At 35.7% G+C, this 24528-nt stretch overlaps 1 protein-coding gene across 12 annotated transcripts in view; it reads left to right on the top strand.

Moving 5' to 3' along the window:
* LOC5568244 (AF4/FMR2 family member 4) overlaps positions 1-24528 on the top strand; it is a 303202-nt gene that overhangs the window by 90607 nt on the left and 188067 nt on the right. For all 12 annotated transcript variants that reach the window (XM_021845890.1, XM_021845894.1, XM_021845893.1 and 9 more), the window contains one exon: positions 18702-18825. In XM_021845890.1, the coding sequence (XP_021701582.1) occupies positions 18702-18825 (124 nt within the window). The remainder of the gene's footprint in view (positions 1-18701; positions 18826-24528) is intronic.

Here is a 24528-nt window from a genome sequence, read left to right as displayed (position 1 = left end):
ATTTTAATAAACTTAAGCGAAAATCAGGACCAATACCCGACACACTTACTGTATAAATTACTAGCAAACCTTCTGTAGTAATCAGCATTTATAGGAGGAATGTTAAATCTGCTTTTTGAAAGATCCTCAAACTCCTTTGGAAGATTACATCCAGAGCCGGTTTGGAAAACAACCAAAAAAAATCAAAGAGTTTGTCAAAAACTCGTCCAGAACTTCATATGTAAGTACTAATTTCCCTAGAAATCCTTTGAGGAATTACATTACACATTCCAATCAATAAACTATACATTTTTCCATTCATTAACCCTTGTTATTGTTTTTACTCGACTTTGGTCGACTCTTTTTCATAAACTTAGTACCGGATACCCCCCTTGATTTGACCACTTTTGAACTGATCACTTTTAAAAAAATGGTTAAAAAGTCATTTAACTCATGAAATCAAATGGAACGTTGTGAAACGAAACGCTGAATACAAACAAAACAGCCAAAAGGCTAACCAGAAACACGGTTTTAAGTTTTTAAGTTCAGATTCAAAACAAACCCCGATGGTTTGCATGAGGTACCGTTCAAATTAGCAGGGGTGTACGGTATGCAAAATTGATCATTTTCAGGGTCGTAGAACAGATAAAACCCGTAGCCTCACGAGTTTTACGATATGATTGTTTTCAGAAATTTATTTATTGGAACGTTCAGTTCAAATGTAGATATTAGTGTAATAAGTGTTTATTTAGAAGAAAGGGTTTTAGTTTTACAGAAATTCTGCCACAAATTATACCTGAGTTTGTATTTTTTTGGCTTGTTTTTTCAGAATTTTCTGAAATTCATCCTTTTTTAGAAAGAAGTTAAATCTGAAATGCACCATCTTTTTAACAATCATGTCTTATCCTGGACAAACATTTCCAATAATTACTGCTGTTCTATACATTCTAAATTTACCCAATATGTGCATTCCTAAATATCGATGTACAACGTATTTTTTAAGACTAATACTTCTAGTTTTGAAGACACTTCTAGATCGCTTCTTGGTCACTATTTGGATCATTTTGGTCACTAAAGTCACTATTATGTTGCTGTCTGACTGCTATTTGGTAGGTGCCATGTTTCTTTTTGGTCACTATTGTGGTCATTTCGGGAACATGGTCACCGTATATCGATTCCGGTAGGGACCTGAAAGGGACACTTCCAGAATATCATGCACTGATACATTTCGACGATTCAAAATTCATGATTTTTACCCAGAAGTGATAGAATGTCGTGTCAGAAATTATAAAATGGTTTTGACTATTTTCGGAACTTGGTGACAGATGCCGATAGGGCCTTGTGGCCAATTTTGGAACTTTTTCTGCCGTTGTTGTAAGAAGGCTTGATTTTCATGATTTTTTACCCAGAAGTGAATTGACACCATCCTTCCTCTTTTTCTGGCGTTACGTCTCAACCAAATAGAACCTGTTTCTCAGCTTTCTATTTCACAAACACTTTCCTATATTGACCTGAGAACTGTCTTAAAAATACCATTATTTGCATTTGCATGTAATAGTATCCAAATGCAACAGGTGATATATTGTCCTAAATAGATCAATTAACAATTGTTCTTCAAAATTTTTATAAACCTTTTTGCATCTCCCCATCATTTCAATTTATAAATACCCTAGGGTTGTTGAACCTACTGAATTTTCCTGAAAATTTCATCAAAGTAACAGAATACTGAAACTTTGATATCGGCATTCAGTACTGCAAAAGTTAAAATTAAATCAAAGCCTGTTTGTCTAAAATGTTATGCTCTTCGAAACAATTCTTTTTTAAATGTGGGTAGGTGTCATGTAACGGCTCAAAATTAATCCTAATTGAGCTATAATAATTTTTAGTCAACAATAGGGCATAAGATTGAACCAAATTACTCCTGTATGCGACGACGACTACGATGGCATACGATTGAGGTAAACGTACCACCGAACCAATTGCGTCTAAATTATGCATGGGATTCGGAGGGAGGTGTGCGCCACAGAGGACATTCACTGGGAAACAAGGTCGTTCGAGTGACGGGTACGGAGCACGGATTCGGGAATGGGGCGGACGGGACATACTATTTACATAGTCGGTTAGCAGTTTTCGTTTTTTTTCGGTGGACGGAAAAAGACGAAAACGCGATTGGTTCGCTGTCCTAGAGCTGGACGACGACGACTTCGACCGGTTTTGTGTGGGTGGTGGAAACGATCAAAGACGAATGTTTCATTTTATTGCGGTCGTTTATATTAACTGTTAATTCCGAGACACATGATCATAGACGGTTTTTCGTTTAGAGACCATCGAACGGACAAACGATGAAGATGTTTCATGACTTAATGTTTAATTGATGACGATTCTGTCTGTGTTTGGGGTTTTGACCAAATGGTTATTAGTTCTAGGCAATGAATGAATTTGGTTCTCTCAGCTCGTAAAAATTGTCCAAACTTCCGTTCATCAGACTTTTTTTTATTATGCTTTAACTTAGAGTCGCTTCACGGCAGACATTAGTGTTTTTTTTTTTGAGTATGTACAATAAGAGTTGGAACAGCAGCAATCATTTTTGGTATCAATGTATCAATGTTTGTATCAATTTTGGCAGTCAAAAAACTTCAAAATGTCTAAAACACACAAAAGTCCAAGGTGTTTTATGTGACATTGTACAATCCTAATACGTTTTGATGTAGAATAAATCAATCAAATGAAAGCTTGGGTAAAACTTTTTAACACCAAGTAATTTACTAACTTCATACAAACAAATTCTACCCAATTCTCATGTAGAATCAGTTCCAAGTACCGAAAAAATACTAAAATCAACGGAAACATTCATTTTTCGGTTCGCTTTCATCAGCTGAAATCGAGTTCCGGAATCAGTTTATTAGATTATGTTATCAAATGCTTCCCCTTACTAGAGAACCACGCCACTCTCGCAACCCTAAACTCCGTGAACGACATTGAAAACAACAACTCGTTCGTCGTGAGTACACAACAAGAGCTATAGTAGCTCTCGGTGGGCCAGAGCCGGTCGTTGGTCAGTTCAAACTTGAATCCCGGCAGCTTGATTGATCTTGTTTGCCTCGGTGTTGGTTTTTTTTTTGCTGTAATTCCCGGTAAAATACTTCCCTAGACCTCGCACTCGGGTGCACTATTGCCGGTACTACCCACCACCTTCCTAAACCTATACGCTGGCTTTAAGTGCTACCGCTGCTGCTGCTAGTGGACGGACGAATGAACAAATCGTCGCACTGTGTTTTATTTCATCGATTTCATGATCAAAATAGAATAACTTAAAACTACTGCTTTTTGATATTTATTGTTTTGGAATAAATTTCTTGATATAAAAAAACGCTTTTCCCCAGCTCCTTCACAAAAAAAAACCGTCCAGCCACCAGAAGACGCCGCACGGAGGACCGTGCTTTGGGGAGCACATCCATCCTCAGTCAGTATCAGATGGTGACTGAGACAAACTGACCCTCTTCGATGGCGGCTAGCCTCAAACGACTCAGGAACACGGCAAAATGAACCACCGCAAGAGCAATGGACTATGGATTATATGGAAATTGATTGGACCAACAGCAGAGCACTCTCCTAAATGCTCAGTGTGAGAGTAAAATAGTAGAAGAGAGTGATGTAAATATAGAATAGTTAAAAATAGAATCTGTATCGATAAAGAAGAACTATGTCTCCGGCACTGTGGCGGCCATGAGCACAGAGTGCCTTTCAAAGAAAACATAAGGAGTAAAAAAACGCTTCTTGTTATATTGTGAGCTTGATTATCAATCCATTTAAAATTGATTTTTGTTTTAAATTAAGTTAGAGATTTTGTGCCTTCAACAAACACTGCAAAAACCCTTTGTTTACTAAATTTGTGGGCTATGGAACAAAGTTAGAACTGGAAGTCGCAAAACTAGCTGCATCATTTTGTGTAGAATGGATCCATGGAAAGTGGACTCAAAATTTATCATAAATTCATATATAATACTCTTATTTCGATCTAAATAACATTTTTTGTTATCTAAAATCGTTCTAAACACGTTTTGTGCAATAATTTATTTTTATTCGCAAATTTGTTAATTTTGGTTTTTGATTTTTATAATCTTTATTTTTGAACATCCCCATCCTTTTTCATTTTTTCTTGAAGCCTTTTCTGGGTACTGATTTTTGGCAATAATAAAAATTTAAGTTTTCACGGTACTTTTTAAAATATTAAATTTTATATTTTTTTCTGGGATTATTTTTATTTTCCGTGTAATTAACGGAAAAAACATGTTTGAAATTATTTTAATATCACCAAGCTCTTCTTCTGTGATAGGTTGATCGTAGAAAAATATAAAAGGTTCGATTTTTTATATTACACGTTAAATGAACCCCGGGCATTTGTAGGTTATATAGGAATACAATTTTTCAAACAATTTTCTAAAATACAAAAAAGTTTCAAAAGTCATTAAGAACTTTCTTTATACACTGCGACTACTTTCTATAGCCGCACACTCATTTTCGGCGTAACTCATGAACTGGATATAAAATGAAACATCATACTGTAGCATGTTTAGAAATAAATGTATTCAACAAAAAAAATCATAACAAAATTCAAATTATGTCATTATAGTACCACTTATGGCAAAAAAATATTAAACTTAGAGGCTATTTCCTATAGCCGCACCTGTTTCTTATATGGATACAGGTTAAAATCGGAATGTTTCCAGCACTTCAATAGTCGGTTGGCCCTCCAGCACGCTCGATAACCTGGAAAATCCTGTTGGGCATACTTCCGACCAAGTTCTTTATAATTCCCATTTCAAAATTCTCCCACGCCTCCGAAACTGCCACTTTGAGCTCTGCAACGCTATTGTACTGCTTCCCGTCTGCATAGATCCGTCGAACCAGGATTCCCCAGATATTTTCAACTGGATTAAGGTCCGGGCTACGAGCTGGCCACCACAATAATTCGATTTTCCGGCTGTCAAACCAGGCTTTTGTAGCCGAACTAGTGTGAATACTAGCATTATCTTGCTGAAACACGAACTTTTTGCGACGGTACTTTGCCTTGAACGGGAGCAAACAGCTGTTCAGTACTTCCATGTAATCGGCCGAGTTCATCTTACAAGATGTGAATGCTAAATTCAATTTTCCGGTAGCACAAAAGCCGAGCCAAACCATCAGAGATCCTCCTCCAAAATTACGTCTGGAAAAGTACTGTGGTTCCTTCCGCAAATCTCGCCAATAACCAGTAAATCCATCGGGACCATCCAAGTTGAACTTCTTTTCATCAGAAAAGATCACCTACAGTTGAAAAACAAATTACAAAATGATTATCAGTTGATCAAAATATAATTACATCAATCTGTTCAAGAAATAAAAAATTCAAATGTTTTTACCGTGTCCCATTGCCGTGCCATGTTGAGTTTGGCAAACTCCAGACGTTTTTCCTTGTGCATTGGTGTTAGATTTGGTGCCTTACTCATTTTTGCCCGAATTATATCGGGACTGGTATGCAAAACTTTACGAACTGTTTCCTTGCAAACAGGAAGATTCAAGGTAGATTTAATTTTAGACAGTGATATGGTGGAATTAGACGCCAGTTTCACAATACTTCGTCTATCCCTAGACGTCAGCTTCGACTTTTTCGGCTTACGTTTAGTTGTTGCGTATTTTTCCGGATCCTTCAAATAATTTCGCACCACTTTATCTGATCTTCCGAGTCTCCTTCCAATTTCACGATATGAAACACCTTCCCGATTGAAAGCTTCAATCATTCCCTTTTCTTTCTCACTCAAAACACTTCCTTTCGGCATTTTTGAACAATCGGATCGAGTTTGTTTAGAAAAAATCTAACTGAACGAAGAAAACTCCACGCGCGGCTATAGAATATAGACGGCCAAATTATTGAAAACACTAGTATTCAACGTATACATCGAGCACATGATCAACACAACATATGGAAAACAAATGTTTCACTCACACTAGTAGACACACGCCGTTAAGGACTTTGATTACACCATAGGCATCGCAAGGGGTACGAAAAAAAGGTGCGGCTATAGAAATTAGCCGCAGTGTATGCATGTTATGAGTCAAGGTTATAGCCAAAAATTAAATCATTTTGATTTCCGAGCTACGAAAAAATACACAAAATTCCAAAGTGTACCCCGTCTAAAGGCTGGGTTGGGTATTAGAGGGATAACTATTGAACTATTTTGTGTTCGAAAATAAAGTGTATTCTATGATTCTAATAAACTGTTTTGAAAACGCTAAAAAATATTACTATAAATATGAGCAAAAAATGTTAAAGCGTAAACGCTCCATAGTTCAGTACCACAAATATTTACAAATTCCTTGTCATTGACACACTGTTTACAATATTGTTTGCAATTACTTATTCTATAACTTTGTTAAAGACATAAAATCTCAATTTTTTTTATAAAAATATATTTTATATCTCACTGAGCATGAGCTTGAGCATGATACTGTGGGTCCATTTTTTGCGAGAACAACTATACTTGCACAAGGAACCAACGGTTGCTACTTGGGATTAGTTGGACCAGGGTGTCTGCTACCTGGAAAAACCTGGAATTGTCAGGAAATTTTATTCAACCTGGAAAAACCCTGGAATTCTCTGGTAATTTGAATTACAAGTAGGCGACATATTTTGAGGCAGTAATTATGGTAGAATATGTTCACTACATAGGATTTTTACGTCAAAATCTAGAGATTACCATTGTTTACCCAAAAACTCTTCAATAAAAAAATCCGTCTGCGCCGCTATTATAACCTTACTTAAGCTATTCAGTGAGGATCTTCTCGGGTATGGAACTTAAAGGATTCACATATCTAGAGCTGGTAGCAGGTTTCTTTTTAGAGACTTGGTTTATATTTTTAAGCAAATCTCTATTTTTTTTAACCAAATGATCTCTAAAGGATCTCCTTTCCCTATTTTGCTTGCAGTGAATTCTGATGCAAAATTCTACAAGGCCTCGGGAAGCTTTCAGAGCCTATTACGAGACTATTATACTAATTCTTCCAGAAATTCTTAACATATTTCTAGAAAAAAAGTTTCAAGAATTTTCCTTGTGTTTTCTCCAGATATTTCATCTGGAATACTTTCAGGGACTAATACAGGATCCTCTCCAGAAATTGTTCAAAAAATTTCTCTGCCAATTCTTCTTGCAATTTTTCAAAAGATACTTAAGGAAATGTCTCCAGAGTTTGCTTCAGGACACCCTTTAGCACTTCAACGTCGCTACCTCTAGTCATTTACTCGGGAATTACTTTGAAAATTTTTCCAAAAACTATTCTAGGACTTCCTCGAGATATGTTTTCACCAACTCTTCAATCGAATTATCCAGCTGTAACTGTATCAGATCATCCAAGGATTTCCACAAAATATCTTCCAAGAAGCCCACAGAGGTCAATTCATAAGCTTTTAATGATATAAGTTCATGGATTTTGTAAAAGAATTTCTACGCCATTTTGTCTATGACATTCACTCCAAGGATTTTTTACAAAAAATCTTCGAGTAATTATTTAGTAAATATATTAGGAACAGTTCATATTCGACCTGTATTTCGTGATTCAGTTTCTCTAGAATTTATTTTTGGAATTTCCTCTGGAATTTCATATTTTTGGAATTTCCTTGGAATTTCATCCAAGGATTACTGCAGTTGTTCTAATCATCCTCAATGAATCTCGACCATTCCTACAAATTTCTTAGAGATTTTGTTTTTTCAAGGAGTTGCTTCACAGATATCATTATTGATTTGTTTTTTTTTTTCTATAATCTGAGCAATTAATCTAAAGTTTTGTCAAGAGTTTCTCTAAAAATCCTTATTTATCAAGAATGACTGAAGAATTCACACAAATGTTTTTAGAGGTTACTCTGAGATTTGATTTAGAAATTCGTCATGAAAAACTCTTGGAAGAGTGTTTGGAAAAATATGTGAAGACTTCCTTGAAAAATCTCATAAAGTTACTGGAGGAGTTACTCTTACTGGAATTCGCTCTTACTGGAATTTCCAAAGAAATCTTTGGAGCAATCTCGGGAGTAATTTTTGAAGATATTCTTAGAGAAATTCCTAGTCAAAATCTTAAATAAATTCGGAAGGAAAATTATGTAAGAAATCCTGAGAAATCCCTGGAGATATTTCAGGTTGAATATTGCAACATATTTAAAACAGGAGCTTTGGAGGATGTTCTAGGAAACCGATGGGAATCACTGAGTAAAAAATCCTTGAGGACTAGAGGTTTTCTTGAAAAATATCTGAAATTATATATGAAGTAATTCCTGATGGAATCTTTGAGGTAATTTCTGTGGTTATTTTCGGAAAAATCTAGGTTGTATTTTAAGATACACAAAACAAAATCTTTGGATGAATTCCTTATGAAAATTCATGAAGTGATTTTATGGGAAATAATCACTAAATGAACTCCTGGAGAAAAACGTAAATCTCTCAAATTAAAATATCTACCCATCTATCTAATCTGAAGAAATCGTCGTAGTTTTATCTGGATCTTTGATGAAATTCCTTGACTATAATCTCACAAGCTATGGATATTCAACCATTTTGGGTAGTGCTTTTCTAATTCCAATTACACAGCGTAACAAAAATGACATTTTTGCGTGCCTCAAGGATCAAATTATGTGTCTCTAGTAGAATTTGGGCTGCTGAATCTGATGCCGTTCTGAGAAATTTCCAGCACGTCACAATTTTTAGCTACAGGTCGTCAAAGTTGCATAAAACACTGGTTTTATTGATGTTTACATAAAAAATAAACAATGATTTATCAAAAAATTTTGGGATCCAATCCACCAAGCATGCAAAATAGGACTTTCGCTTTCATTTCAGATATATTTTGGTTGAAATTTCACGATAAAATTTAGAATAAATCGACTTTTTCAACATGCTTGCAGTCTCCATACAAAATACTTCCTTTCTCTTCTATGGCAAAATACAATTTTTTTCTAAACCATCAAAAAATAACTTTTTAACATCGGAAGTATTATGAACTTTGTTTATAAGTATTGTTATACACATAAAGTTTCAGTTCTGAGGCAAATTAAGCAAATAAATCGCCATACAAGCTGGCCAACTTGCATGCAAGTTGGCTGAAATAGTTAAATTTAGCATTTTCATCAGCTAATATCTCAAAATCTAGACGTGTAATGATATTTCTGAAAATGGCAATGGATTCAGCAATCTTTACTTAAGTCAATAGCGGTATTTTGGTGCTTGAGACAAAACCGTGTTCCGCAGTGTTATTGTGCTAGGTACAAATGAATTCATTGCGGTTAAAAAAAATCGATTTCTCGGGCTGGAAAATGATCAACAGCAACATTTATATTTTTATCGATATGAATTGAACAGACAGTGGAGGGAGCGTAGAACTATAAGGAAGAAGAGCACACTATACAATAACAATTTCATTCATTAAAAGCTGCTCCATTATGTATGAGAGATACTGCTTACTGATGTAAAGATTTGATTTTCAGCTTGACGGATAAAAAGGGCTTTTTAATATAAGACGTACAGGGAAATATGGTTTGAAAGACTTCACAAGAGATTCTTCCTTCTTTTCATCATAAGCAACTATTTGCACCATCATAAGTGTATATATATATTTATATATACATATTTCAGAAAAGCTATCGATTAATTCTCATGTTACGACATGCCGGTATTCAACATCAATCATATTCTTAATACCTATTAATACTTCTTAATACTTCTTAATAATATTAATTATTACGTTACGTTAAGTACATTAACTATTAAATAACGTTAAGTACATCTAAAGTTACATATCTCTAGGCGTTTAATATTATACATGGATTTTCTTTATTTTGATTTCAAAAAAGGGACCCAATTTGTAAAAATGCTTTTCAAGTTCCACTTTATCTAGGCTGTCAAAAAATTGTCAAACTCTTTGAAACTTCATCAAATAGGGATCGAAGAACATTTTTTTTTGTAATTGTTTCAAAAATGCTAAAATGTAATCAGTATTTAATATTTCAGCTTTAAGCCCCAAATGTTTTCTAACTCAAACGAAAATAGCTTTGGATTTTGGTATGATTCCTTGGAATTGTGGTAGGAACCCTTAGTTTCCGGTCGGAATCCTTAGGAATTCAGTGGTATTTTCTATAATTTTGGTGTAAAAAAACTTAAGATTTTAGTAAAATTCCTGTTTTATTTTGTAGAACTCTTGTATTTCCTTATCTTTCAACGAGAATTTTTCGAATGTTTGTGAGAAGCTTTGAGGTGCTGGTGAACATCCTGACAATTTGGTGATATTCCTGGAATGTTCAGATTTTTATGGGAATTGTAGTAACTCCTGATGGTAATCGTTGGAATTCCGTGAAGATCCCCACTGAATCTGCAGGATTCTGACTGGAACTCAAAATATTCCTACTGATAATCCAAAGATTCCCATCAAAATCTTGAATACTCATTCTAGTATTTAAAAGATTCTCTGAATCCCAAAGATTATCGAAGTTGAAAAGGTTCGTACAAGAATTCCAAGATTGTCATCAGAATTGCAAATATTTATAACAGAAGGCAATGATCCTATTGAAATGTTGATTATATTTTACGAAATGTCGAAGATTTATATCGGAGATTCCCAAAAAATTACACAAGATTTCCCCGGAATCCAACAAGTAAATATCCTCAAACCAAAACGCTAGAATTCACATAAAATATTATACAAAAATTATTATGATGCCAGAATTTCCACAAAAATAGCTTATTCTTACAAAAATCCACATTGTCTCACTGGAGTCTAAGCATTCTCTATGGATATCTTGTTAAAATACCTTTTCAATTCTCAAAACTCACATCGCATTTCCATAATTTATATTCAAATGTAAATTATTCCACACGACTCCGACATTCTCAAAGCAAGAGTTGCATCCTCTGAAGCTAACTACCACTAGCTTGTAGTAAGTGCAACTTTTATTCATATCAACTCGTTGTTTATAATATTTTCCAACGCAGGGATTGAATGGTGAGTAAATTGAGAGTAGCTCTCACTTATCGCTCTCTGTAACAATCATGATCCACAGCACATCATGAGCGTCTGTTTCTCGTCTTCTGCTACAGCTCTGATTAGATCAAAGGGCTGACAGTGCATGATAAAACCCATCAAATCAAGCTCCAAACCAGGGGAACAGCGAGAGAAATGGGTTTTATCATCGCTCTCTCTCTTCTTTGGGGTTTTCGCTCGCTGCCGTTATTTATCAAGCCTGTTACAACTTGCGAAAGATTGCTGATCATGGACCAATACAGAGGTGATGCTTTTCTTCGCTTGCTTCGATCGTGATTCAAAATATAATAAATGTATAACTGATCTCTGTATATCAATAAACCTTTTTCAAGATACCAAATAAAAAGCAATGGTTTTTAGGTTTCGATTCGTTTTTCGACCCTAGAATCTATGACTTAAAACACAGTGCGTCGGCCGTATAGTCCGAGTCGATGAATATATAGCGGAGCGTTTCACGCTTGTTAGTTAGCAAACAACTGAATTTTCTGAACTGAACGGATTACGATGGCCGGGAGGAGGAGAAGTAAGGGTTGGGCAATCAAGGTGTATTCAGATGGTGGACGCGCGCGGCATAACGTTTATGAAGCGCTAAGCAGCAAAACCGCGACTACCCGCTGCTGCTGTGTTTATGTTCCGGTTCGTGCACTTTGGTCGCCGCTATATCTACGCTTTGAGTACACATATAGCTATCTGCGCTGCCAAGCTGGGGCCATACCTAGACGAATCACCAATACAGATACGCAAAATGCGCACCCCTCTCAATTTGGACCCGGGTGGGAAGGGGCGCAGCCGATGGGTTTTTGATTGATTTCGATGTTATGCATCGCGCCTGGATTGTATATCTTTATAAACGGCTTAGGCGAGACGGCAAGGATGGGGGTAGAACCAGTTAACATGTAGGGTTCAAATCCATCGCGGATGGATTTACGCTGGTGAAACTGGGAGATTATTGACGTTCCGCTACGTTTGTCTGCGTTCTGTTCTAATGAATTCAAACAAAAAAATACTCGAGCTGTACAGCTAGTTGCAAAAATTCGCAACTAAAATCGATTAAAATATCAGGCGTCAGTATTGCCAAACACGTGATACATATTGAATCAATCAATTCATGGAATTACTTGACAACTTCAAGCGATCTTAATTTACATCCGATCAAATCATCCATCTCCTACACTGATTTACTTCAGCCAGAACTACTTCCTTACGTTGAAGCACCTTGCTGGGAAATGTCTCTTCTTCAAGCGAAGTGGTTGCGCGTTTCACTGTCACCTGCCGCTGCCTCATACCAGAAAGAATCGAAGCAAACTTGCAAGTGGTAGGAAGGAAATATTTGTATGCCAGTCAGGCTGCTAGATAAAAGCAACGACGAACTACAGGGAACGAAAAGGGAACACCTAACTTCACCATAGGTAGTTGCTTCCCGGGTAGAGGTAAATAGCAAAAGAATAACAAAATTTACTATTAAAATAGAATGTTTGAATAGCAAAATTTGTTCTTTGTTTGTTTGAAATAAGAGATAAAATAACAAAAATAATAACTAGGTTTGTATGGCATAAAAACTAAATAATAACATATTTTGCCATTGTAATAACAAAATAATAGCAAACATATAGGCAACCGTAAATAACAAAATATGTTATTATTTAGATATTGATAACAAAATAATAACTAAATAAGCTATTCACAAGTAGATCAATATAATGGTAATTTTAGTTCTTTGACTTTAATATCTTAATTCAGCATGATTGAAAAATGAACATTTTGCTTTCCTGCTAAAAAACTCTTCAATGAATATCATACGAAAAGTAAAATAAGCTATTATGGTAAAATTTGATATTGGTTTGTTCTCATGAATTATTTAAATAAAGTTTTCAAATATCAAAATAATGACATATTTTACTGTGATGGCGATGTTTGTTATTCTTTAGATATTTAATGTTTTTTTAGTATTTTTTGCACAAATAACAAATTTTACCATGATAGTAGGGGGAGATCCCCCAGTGCCGGACAGCACCCAATACCGGACAAAGTCGGAACATTAAGAAATCATGGTCCAATCAAGATGGTCTATTAGTAGAAAAGAAAGCTATTATGTAGACTAATGTTTGCTTAGAATAACACATCCTTGAAATATGCAAGCCTTTTAAAAAAAGTAGAAAAGTTTAAAAATCTTTCAAAAATTGACGTATCCTCTTAGTTTTGGGCCTATTTAGTAATTATTTTGAATATGAAAAAATACTTTGGATTCCGCAAGTATGATCGAACATAATCCTAATTTGATAATATGAATGTATTTTGTACCATCATTGAACTAAATATGGACAAATTATAATTTTGGTTAAGCACCTCCTGTCTCTCAGTTTCGGACAGCTTGATTTGTTATATGATATCTTTGTAACTATTGCATCAGTGTCTCAAAATACTTTCATCTTTCATGGGTTCCGTCGATCATGGTATCAAATCTGTAATAAAATTAAGAAGAATGAACATTCAGAACAACATCGTAAAATGACCTTTTTTTCATCATATATGAAAGAGTTTTTTGATAGGCATCTTGCAAACTAAGAAAAACTCAAATTATTCTTGTAAATGTTGCAAAGGCATTGAATTAGTAATTAAAAAATATTCCTACAGTGTACACATTCAATGATGTTCAAATTTACAGAATTCGAGGCATTTCTAGATCGTGTCCGGTATTGGGTGCACCCTTTCAAGATCGATCAATTTGGTACTAAAATACATCATCAAAATGCAATGTCAAAATTCATATTTATATTTTCAAATTTATTTTTGTACACTATAAAAATGATAATATTTATCATGAATGGGCAACACGAGCCCATAAAATCAATATTTTTCGAATTATGAATTTAGTGGCTTAAGTGTCCTGTACTGGGGGATCTCCCCCTATATTTTGATATTGATTAGTTATTACATGACTTTCAAGAATAACATATCAATGATAAATTTTGCTATGATTGTATGTTTTGCTATTGATGAGATATTTAATGTCATATATTAATAACATAATAAAGGTTAAAGTAGATATGATTGCAAAATTTGTTCTTATTTTACCATTATTTTGTTATTCACCTCTACCCGGGTTATGGCTGTTCCTTGCCGGTGTGGTAAGGTTGGCGGAGAATACCTGCATTCAATATTCAAACAGCCGGAGCCACTCACCCACTACACAGAGTCCTCCATCGTTCTTTTGCCCTCTTCTGGACGATAGCTGTTCAACCAACAGTGTCGCCTGGCTTCGGAAAGATACGGGAAGCAACCTGGGAAATCAATTATGCATAAATTTATGACCATTGCCACCGGCACACTGTCGCTTCGAACTAGGACACCATCGACGGATACTGACTGATTGGGAAGTGGAAGCTCGCAAGGGTAATGTGTAGTAGGTACAGACAAAAAAGTCCAACAAAAAAGTTATTGAGCGCAGCATACACTGTCAGAGGTCACCGCAAGCCAATTTGCCGCAGCCGACGGCGAACAATGCAAGCGCAGTTCACATCTATTGACTAGGTACTAGAATTCGGGGGACCTGATAGCGGAAGCGGTAAACGCGCAGCTTTTCAGCAAGACCAAGCTGGGGGTCGTGGGTTCGAATCCTACTGGTGGAGAAGCTTTGGGTCGACTTTCTTGGACATAAATTATCTTCGTACGTACACTGTACACTTTCAAAAATGATCAATCGGTAAAGAAAGCTCTCAGTTAATAACTGTGGAAGTGCTCATAAGAACACTATGCTGAGAAACAGGCTTTGTTCCAGTGCAGACGTAACGCCAAAAAGAAGAAGCACTAGAAAATTGTCGGAGTGGTGCTGCACTTACTCTAATAAGGAGAGGTTACACCGAGGGTACATACAATCGGAAAACCTTCAGCCGGGTTTGAGACTTCAGTTCTGAACACAAACACAGTACTCTAGTAGTGGATGAGACAGCCTTCGTCTTTTGATTTATATTTTATGCACCATTTAGTTGCGCGTTCTCTTCGCTAGATGGGGTAAGCTCCTTCACTGTGTACGTTGCAGTGGGTAAGGGGTTAGTGGAGCACGAAATATAGGTACCTACTGATATCAGCGTTAACCCGAGTGGAGATGGATAATTATCTGATTATTGGGTAAATTCATTAACATTTTAGGACAATGAAAATTTACGAACGATACATAACTTATGACAGACTCTTCTACTTCTACTTGCCATTACGTCTCACTGGAACAGAGCCTGCTTCTCAGGTAAGTGTTCTTATGAGCACTTCCACAGTTATTAACTAAAAACGTTCTTTGTCAAAGTAGCCATTTTCGCAACCGTATATCGTGTGGCAAGTACGATAATACTCTCTATACCCAGGGAAGTCAAGGCAATTTCCATTACGAAAAGATCTTTGACGAGATCAATTATGGCTAACTTCTTGCGATATCAATGACGAATTACCTTATGGATTCTTAATGTCATTTTTGGCATATGTTTTCCAAGATACTTATACCGTTTTGTCTCAAATTCCAAACGGTTTTTTACCGATTTTGCCAGAAAATCACTCATATTTCTTCACATGATCATCACTCCTTCTATAATACAAGTCCTTTACATACAAAAGTTGTGAAATTTAAATTTTTACCTTTATTTACCTTGGGATTTAAAAAAGCGTTAGGTAATTTACAAGTTACACTAATGTTTAAGAGCAGAATTTGCTGAAGGAACTGCTTGAAATACATCGAACGGGATCCTTGAAGTAGTTCTTTGCAGATGTAGAACCGAAAATAAGATTACATGAGCAATATTTAGATGAACCCAGGAATCATTTTTCGATGGAATCTTGGATGGAATTCCTAGTGAAATTTGTAGAGGAACTTCATGCGGATTTTTTGGTCGAATTTATTGAGTGATTCGCGGACGAGTTCCAACAAGACCTGGAAAATCTCTGGAAAACTTGTAAGACCCCGTGGACCAATTCTTGAAAGAATCCATATGAAAATGTCTGCAGAAAAAGCTATAGGCGGAACTTCGCGATGCTCAATCGTTGCAAAAATAGTTACCAACTCTCTAAAAAACCTGCAACCGGCCCTGTATATTTAAATGAAAAATAATAAAACGAGCTCACCAACTAAAATCATTTAATTTGCACATAGCAATGAGAGTTATTTTCCCCTTAAACTTAATGACACTTAATTTTTGGTCAAAAATCCATGAGAACGTTCTAGTGATAAATACGATAAATGGATCATCTGATTTGATTGCCATTTTAGGTACTTTGGGTTTAGTGCATAATCCCAATATTATTTCGTCGGTCTGTTGATGAATGGGTGTGCAGCGAACATGTGGGTTAATTAATTGTTGAGTTCATCCACGGTTTTGATGGTGAATCGACGAAATGATTGTACCGTACACGAGGAAAAGCCGGTGAGATCTTTACGTGATAGATTTTATTCGAGTATTTTTTGAACTTTTGAACTTAAGAACTTTTGCAAGAATTTCTAATTTTTTTATCAGAAATCCTCACAAAAAATTAGGATTTTTCCTGAACCTTGGTGAATTCCTTTGTATATTTTTCTGGAATTTAGTGACGGGCTTATCCAAAAATTCCTTTTCACTTAAACGCTTTCGACGATTTAAAGTTAACACCAGGAAAATTTGTTCGTCTTTCGATCCTCGTACCAATCGGAATGAATTTCTACGCCCAAAGCTTCGGTTGACCTAACAATCTAAATATTGTGCCTAGGAGAAATCCGACGTCCTACGGGCCGTTGAAATTCCTTCAATGACTCTTCTTGAAATTCCGTCAAGTATTTGCCTCAAATTCCAGAAATTCATCATTGTCATCATTATTTTTTTTAATGATTTTCTACTATTTCCATAAATTTTACACAGACATTATTTCATACATTCCTTCAAGCATTCCTCCAGAGATTCACTAAAGAAATCCTCCAAAGATTATTTATAGAATCTATCAAATAATTATTTATAGAATCTATCAAATAATTATTTCCAAAAACGGTTTCTGAGATGCTCCCGTAAAATTTTCTTCTGCTGTTTCCTTTAGGAATAAAAAAAAACTTCTGGGATCCTTCATCCTTCATAAATTTATCCGAATGAAAACACCAGAGACGCAACATTTCAACTAGAATAAAAAATCTTCAAATTATTCAGTAATTTCTGGAAAAATTATCTGTTGCTTCCTATAGGAATCGTTGAAAGATATTCTGAAAGCTTTCTTGAAGTATTTCTTTGATGAATTTCTGTGACAATGGTGAAAAAAATTGGATGATTCACCACAAAAAATATTTGTGGATTTTCAGGAAGTGTTGCTGAATACAAATTTCAAAGACATCCCTAGAGAATTCCTGTGCAATTTGTTCGGAGTAATTTCTGAAAGAATTCAAATAGTATTCAATCGAAATATTCATGGACGATGTCTCTTACTTACTTGGGGAATTCCTGGAGGAATATAATTATTGGAGTCTACAAGAAAAGATTCAACTATGTGATGACAAATACTCAACCTATTATGTTTAGAAAACAATGTTTCTAACTTATTTAAAAGTGAGATTTTGTTGAATATCATCATCCGCTCTATTTACGCACATTTACGCGCATTCCCTTGTTTTGAAAGCTTATTGTATGTAATGTTCGACGTAGTGCTGTTTTCACCTTTCAAGGTCCTCTCGGTACTGTTTTGAGAACTAAATTGTCTGTGCTGTTCGTCGTAGTGCTGCTTCCACCTCTCATAGCTCCATCGGTACTTTTACGAACTTGATTGCAAAGATTTTTGAAAAATTGGTGAGATATTTAACTTAAAATTCGTGTCACTCTTATTTAGTTGATTTATTCGATTTTTACTCTGAACAATTTTATTTAAGCAACTTTTTGTTTATGGTCACTAGCTATCGAATTTGGTTACCACTCTGGTTTCTCGTCGAACTCGGAACTGCCTTGGCCGTCCGTCACTGTCAGCCGTCCAGCGAAGCGGCCAGCAGTGCTAGCAACAATCGCAATCGTAATGGATATCAATTTACATCGCTCGGGTAACACAAACATCTAAAACCCGATCGACTGCATGAAGGCGCAGAACGCAACGGTGATGGTAGATGAGGGTAGAAGACTTAGATGGACTGTTGCGCTTTAGCTGATTGCCGCAGAGGGTGGGAGTTTGCTACAGTGTTTGTTGCCGCGGGCGGCGTTCAGGACAACCTCGCAAGAACGTTGATTGAGCCTTTACAAAAATTGCAACCTGTGGGTTCCTACAATATGTGTATCACAAACAAGTCCACCGCCGCCGTTGAGCTGCAGATGTTTGCCCTCTGTTAACGTCAATAGCATATCATTAGAGGTTCTACTCTTCTGGAGCACCCCGTAATGCTTTGCAATATGGAAAATGGGTAATTTTTGCAGCGTTGTAACCAGTTGTTACGAAGTTAGCTATCGCTAGCTAATGCATAACTTATGCCTCGGGGTTCGGTTGGGGGAACGAAGAATGAAGCAATTGTGAATGATTGATGCTCATGTGGGACCAATCAAATGTCGAATGGGAATACAGGATAGTTGAATATTGGCGCAACACAATTCGTAATGGGAATCTCTCTAGAATGACAGGTTTTTTTTCGCACACCAGTTTCGTAACAAGAGTGCTCACAGTTTTCCGTTTTGTTCTTCTTACAGGCACGATGAGCAAGATAGCAGAATGGACCGCAGAGAACGCGACAAGCAGGCACGAGAACGGCAAATGCAAGCCGAACGTGACGTCGAACCAGCACTACCGATATTCGCCGCTCCCGTCAAAGTGGTAAGTTTTGACGTTTTTTGTAACATTTTCAAATGGTCGTTGAAGCTGAAATAAGAATTTTAGTTATCCTTGAAAAAGTACAGTCTTGGAAATTCATTGAAATTTTATTAACATTACTTTTCTGTTTTCGAGCGAATTATGGGAGAAACATCAACCGCGTTTTGCAGCGTATCGTGAATGACACAATTTTTCTACTTTTTTCTACTATTCAACTTAATTCTACTTTTATCTACTGTAAGAAGCTACAGTTTGGGACTTTTACTGTTCTGGTACTGCAGAATACTGCAAAAATCATTTGCCGCACTTTTGAAAACTGAAGTGATGCACAATGCTCAGCTTTTCCGAATACATTTAGTTGAAATAATCTTCGATACCGTCCTTAGCTGAATTGTTCTGGAACTGTTGAATAGTAGCCCTACAACCTCATTCGCTGCCTGCGCACATCGCACCGTTGAGATGTTCGTCGTAGTACCTCTGTCATCTTCAGAGACTTAAGTACTTACTAAAAATGAAGATAGGGCAGTCGAATGGAAAGTTTTCACACATAGAAGAGAGCACAAGTTCGTTCTTTTTTTGTTTTAGAATTACGTCTAAACTGGCACCTCCGCAGTTGTTTGCTAAGAGCTTTCTTTGTCATTGGGCCACTTTTGTATTTGTGTGTCGTTTTGTGCAAACATGAAGATAATGTATACCTTGTGAAATCCAAAAAAATCAAGTCCCTAAACAACCTCGAACAGACCGAGATTCGAACCCATGCCATCTTGCTGAATAGCTGCGCGTTTTTCGCTGCAACTCTTTGAGCCTTAATAAGTTTACCTAAGGGAAGGAAATTCCATTGATTGAAATGTCGGATATAAGTGAACAGAATGTGAAGGCCATCCACCTCCCTCTTCCTGAAAATCGCATTATAGCTAAGTTTCTTGGCTGCGTTTCAATTCGGGACAGTTTGGATTAGGAGAAGTGAATCCATTTCTTTCAGATTTAATTTTTAATTTAACACTTGCGAGAAAAAATATAATTTTCCACACAATGTCATTGAAGATTTTTGATGGAGTCTTACAAGAAGAGGTAGCCCATTTTGCATAACATCGTTTTACAAAAGGACGTTTCGCATACGAATGTTTGACATGACGGACGTTTTCAAAGAAGGCATATCATTCTCATTAAATCAAATGTCCATTATGCCTAACATCCTCACGCAAAACGTCCTTATGTTTAACGTATATATGTGCGATGTCTCACTTCTCACCAGAATCCTTCCAATACTTCTTTTAGATTTAATCTGGAATATCTTCTACGAAATTCCGACGATTTTTTTTTGCTTTAAAAGAACGAGTTATTACATTTATTTTCCAAGATTTTTTTTCCTAAGATTTTACTTTGTATAAGTTCCATTATTGATTTCTCTAGAAACTCTTAATTTTTTCTAGATATTCAGGATTGAATTTCTTCAGGAATTACGCCCAGAATCTCTCTAGAAATTATTTCAGCAACACTGCTAAAAAATTCTCGAAAGATTAACCAGGATTTCTAAGAAAATTATTGGGGACACTCTTCTTCTTGTTCGTATTTTTAAGGAAATTCCTGAAGATAACGTTAGAGAAATCCTAAGAATAATTCTATAAGAAATTCTTGCAGACTCAGTTATAGAAGTGTTCGAGTAATTCTTAAGAAAAGCATTGATAGATGACATTTTGCAGTGATCCATGGTGGTATTGAAGGGATTCCTACAGGAATTAATGTTGATATTTAAGAGAAGTTTCTTTAAAAAACTCTTTAGAGAAGTTTCTACCACAAACTTTTTCGCAAAAGTCTGATGAAAGTCTATATCAAATTTTTGCTTCCCGGCAGAAAAATATCTGAAATAATCTCTTTAGTTATTTCTTAGGACATTTCTTTAGAAAAATCGGTGCGTGGAATCTGTCAGAAAATCTCATGGGAATATTTAGAAATTTCAGAAAAAAAATCTTAAAACGATTCTTTGAGGAAGTTTGAAAAAAAAAATATAATAAAGTAAATCTAATAGTAATTTCTAAGGCAACTTATTGTAGAATCTTTAAATCATACAAAAAGCGATTTCTTCAGAAGATTCTATATGAGTCTTTGATGAATCTTCAGGATGTTTTTTTTACATTTGCTTAAAAAAAACTAAAATAATTTAGAGAAGTTTAGTCAAAGAAATTTAGCCATCAAAAAAAAATCTTGGGACGATTCATAGGAAGATTTTCGATGAAATCGCTAGAGAATTCTTGAAGAACTTTAGGTTAATTTTGAGGAAACTACTGAAAAAACTATTTAATTGGTTTTTGGTGTAATTCCTAGAGAAAATCAGCTATCCTTTTAGGAATTTCTAGAAAAACACTCGAAACATTCATGAAAAATATTTTCTGGAATAGTTAAAAAAAATCTTTAAGAGAAATTAAAATAAATTTCAGTAATTTCCTCAGGGATCCGTTTTTTTTTTTCAAAAAATATAGTTCTATCAGGTATTTTTCCATTAATCCTTCAACCGAACGCTCCAGTTGTTACTCTATAATATAAATGTAAATTTTTGAAGGATATACTTACTAAAGAAATATATGGAAGAATTAAATCCGTTAGATCTTAGGAGTTCCTTGAAAAATATTTAAAAGATTTTTTTTAGAATCTTTAAGGTAATTTCTATGGTTATCCTTGAAAAAAAAAATCAGTTTATGTATTCTCTTGAGATATTGGGAAAAAAATATATTGGAGGAATTCAACAAGAAATATTCGTTTATGGAACTCATGGAGAAATCTTCGAAATAATCTATGAATCTAGGAAAATATCTAAATTCTCACGGAATTCCTAAAGAAATACATACAATAGTAAGCAGTACAATACAAGCAGTTATACTGTCGTAATGTCTGCAGATCAAGTAACAGGACTTAATTAATTAAATATGTATTTTGAAATGACTCTATCGGGGAACTTCAGAGATCTCTTGCTTGAAAAAAAAATAGAACAAAAAGAAGAGACCAGATAGGAATCAAAAAAAGACCAAAAATGAAATCAGAAGATAAGATACTGATGCTTCATCATAGAATCAGGCTACGATGAATCGCAAAAAAGAGAGAAATGTCTAGCCTGTTTCTATGATGAAGAATCAAATCTTATCTTCTGACTCCTATAAGGTTACGTTTTGTATTTCTGTTTTCTGTATGGAAAGCTTTCGTTACAGTGGAAAAAGTCTCATTAGAAAATTATTAGGGATTAAAGCGAAAGGATGATACTCTACTTGTTTATCCAAATCGTTTCTTAACCTTTCTCAATCTTCTCATTTCTCGTGAAATTATCAAAATTCCATCAAAATTTAGAAGATTTTCAGACCATCTCTTTTTTTTTGTTTCAGTAATTTTGTTTGAGTTGTAAACACATTAATCTTTCAAATCACATGATAGGATTCCAAAAAGTATGTACTATTGCATTGATTATAATTATTCGTAAAAGTTTAATTATAAATATGGTTGTCGAAAATTAGAGGCCCTCTAAAATGTGGGTTCCCGGGTGCCATGGACACCTCCCCTTTCCCCCGTAAATGCGGTCCTGGGTATATTTGAAACTAATTCATGGAAGAACTCCTCAAGATATCCTTATTTTTTGTTGAAAAAGCCCTAATGTTGAGAGAATTTTGGTATCCATTCCTTGGATGATTGATTGAAGCGATTTTTGAACAATTCTTAATACTATTTCTGAGCTAATCCCTTGAAGAATTTCGAGTGTAGCAATTTTAAGAACTCCATTGAATACCTGACAAAATTTCTCGATGAATATCTTCACTGTTTTGACTTTCATTATCTGTGCTCTTCGCGTCAATCAGGTGTTCGTTGTAGTGCTGCTTTCACCTTTCAAGTCTTTTTCTGTCCTTTCCAGAACAGAAATAGGACAACTGAGCGCAAACCTTTTGAAAACGAAAGAACTGTTACTTAAATCGCGCTAGGAGGCAGATTTCCAATTACCGAAACGTCGGAAATAATGAAATAGTATTCATCCACCAATAATGATAAAATATTTAACAACTAACAAGTCTTAGTTCAATTGTACGTATTTTTCGAGTTGAGGAAGGAAATAGTTCCTGGTGTCATCGTCGATGGATCGATTCCACCTTTATCTACATCGCATACCCCGTAAAAATGCACAACTTCTAACGATGACGGCGAAGACGACGACATGGATCCAAAAGAAGTGGCACGACCAAGCAAAAGCGAAGGAAATTACCAAATGCAAGAGTTTTGTTCATCGTTCGGCTCGAGTGACTGCTCCCTTCCTTTGCCCTTAGAGCTTCGCATCCTTCCACTGTCACTACAGTACACAGCAAGAACATCCAGAAGAAAGTATGAAACCCACTTGTTGGATCCGCTCGGATGGCGGTAGTTGCAGTAGTTTTCCCTAAGGGGGGTGAGGTGGATTCTAGGGTGGATTCATGTTTCTTGCATCTTTTGATAGTTATTTTTCTTCGACTTGTTTGAGGGGGGTTTGAAGGGGGAAAGATTACATGCAGCGCAACTTGAATAGATGGTGTGTACTTTACGTAGGGTTAGAGGTATTGCGCTCCATCGAGTCGTCATACAGAGGTCCAGTTTTCTCAAAAGCTGGCAAAAACCCAATTTCCAAACAAATTTTAATTGAGAAACAGAGTCAAACATTGATGTACTACAATATCAGGCAGTTAATTTTAAAAGAAAATTGTTTTTCTTCGTGTTTTGATCCAAAATAGTAGCACATGTAAAAAAAACTTATAACTCGTGCAAATTTAGTTTTCAGCATAAGGTTTCGTGCAAATATCTTGCGGATTCGCCCATCCGTGTTTGGCCCTCCATACAGGAGACTGACTGCAAACAAATAACAGCACAATCTTGATCCAATCGCTTTTCAGATTATTCCAGTGCTATAGGTAGATGCCTTGCTACAATAGATGAAAGTAATTAATATCATCATCATGTTTTATTGGCTGGTAACTCATATTTACCTAGATTCGAATTTACCCGGATGCAAATTTTTTTTTTTTTTTTTATTTTTTTTATCTGTCGTTAATTCCATTGAATTAACAACTGATAGTAGGTATGTCTAACAACAGGAAGAAGTTGAATGCCTCAAACAGTTTGGAAAACAGCAATTTTGTTGAATTTTTAGGTATGAAAACTAAAATTGGCGACTATGCCCAAAACAGTCCGAGTCTGCAACCCTGAAACATGTTCCACAACACTTGTCATGATCAAAACTTTTCAAATAATGAGAATGCATAATTTTGCCATGATTTTTTAAATCCAGACCACTGTTCTTCAGCGCCAACGGAATCGACACGAAGGATATGCGGGTGACATTGTCGGATTTATCGATTGATGGAAGTCAGTGTCCGGAGGCAGTGGCGCTCTGCAGCGAACGTGCTGCAGTTGGTCACAGGAATAGAGTGATTATAGTTGTTTGATGAAAGTTTCAAGACGACCAGGCCAGGAAAGTGGCGGGAATTATATTTGAATTTGAAAGTTTGCTACTTTCTGTAGGAAGCCGAGGAAGTTTGTGAGACGGATAGGGATATATCGGTTAGCAGAGTTCATTAGAAGAAGTCTTGTGGTTGATCGTATTGTAATGAAGAACTATCGGAGAAGAAAGTTTATCGTGTGCGGTTTAGATCATAGAATACGTTTCATATTTTGGCTTCACTCGTTAATAGACTAGTTTTG

This window comes from Aedes aegypti, chromosome 2, assembly GCF_002204515.2.
Source record: "Aedes aegypti strain LVP_AGWG chromosome 2, AaegL5.0 Primary Assembly, whole genome shotgun sequence".
In the NCBI taxonomy this organism is placed as follows: Eukaryota; Metazoa; Arthropoda; class Insecta; order Diptera; family Culicidae; genus Aedes; species Aedes aegypti.
Note: the sequence above shows the minus strand (reverse complement) of the source record. Positions and strands in the feature narration are given on the sequence as shown.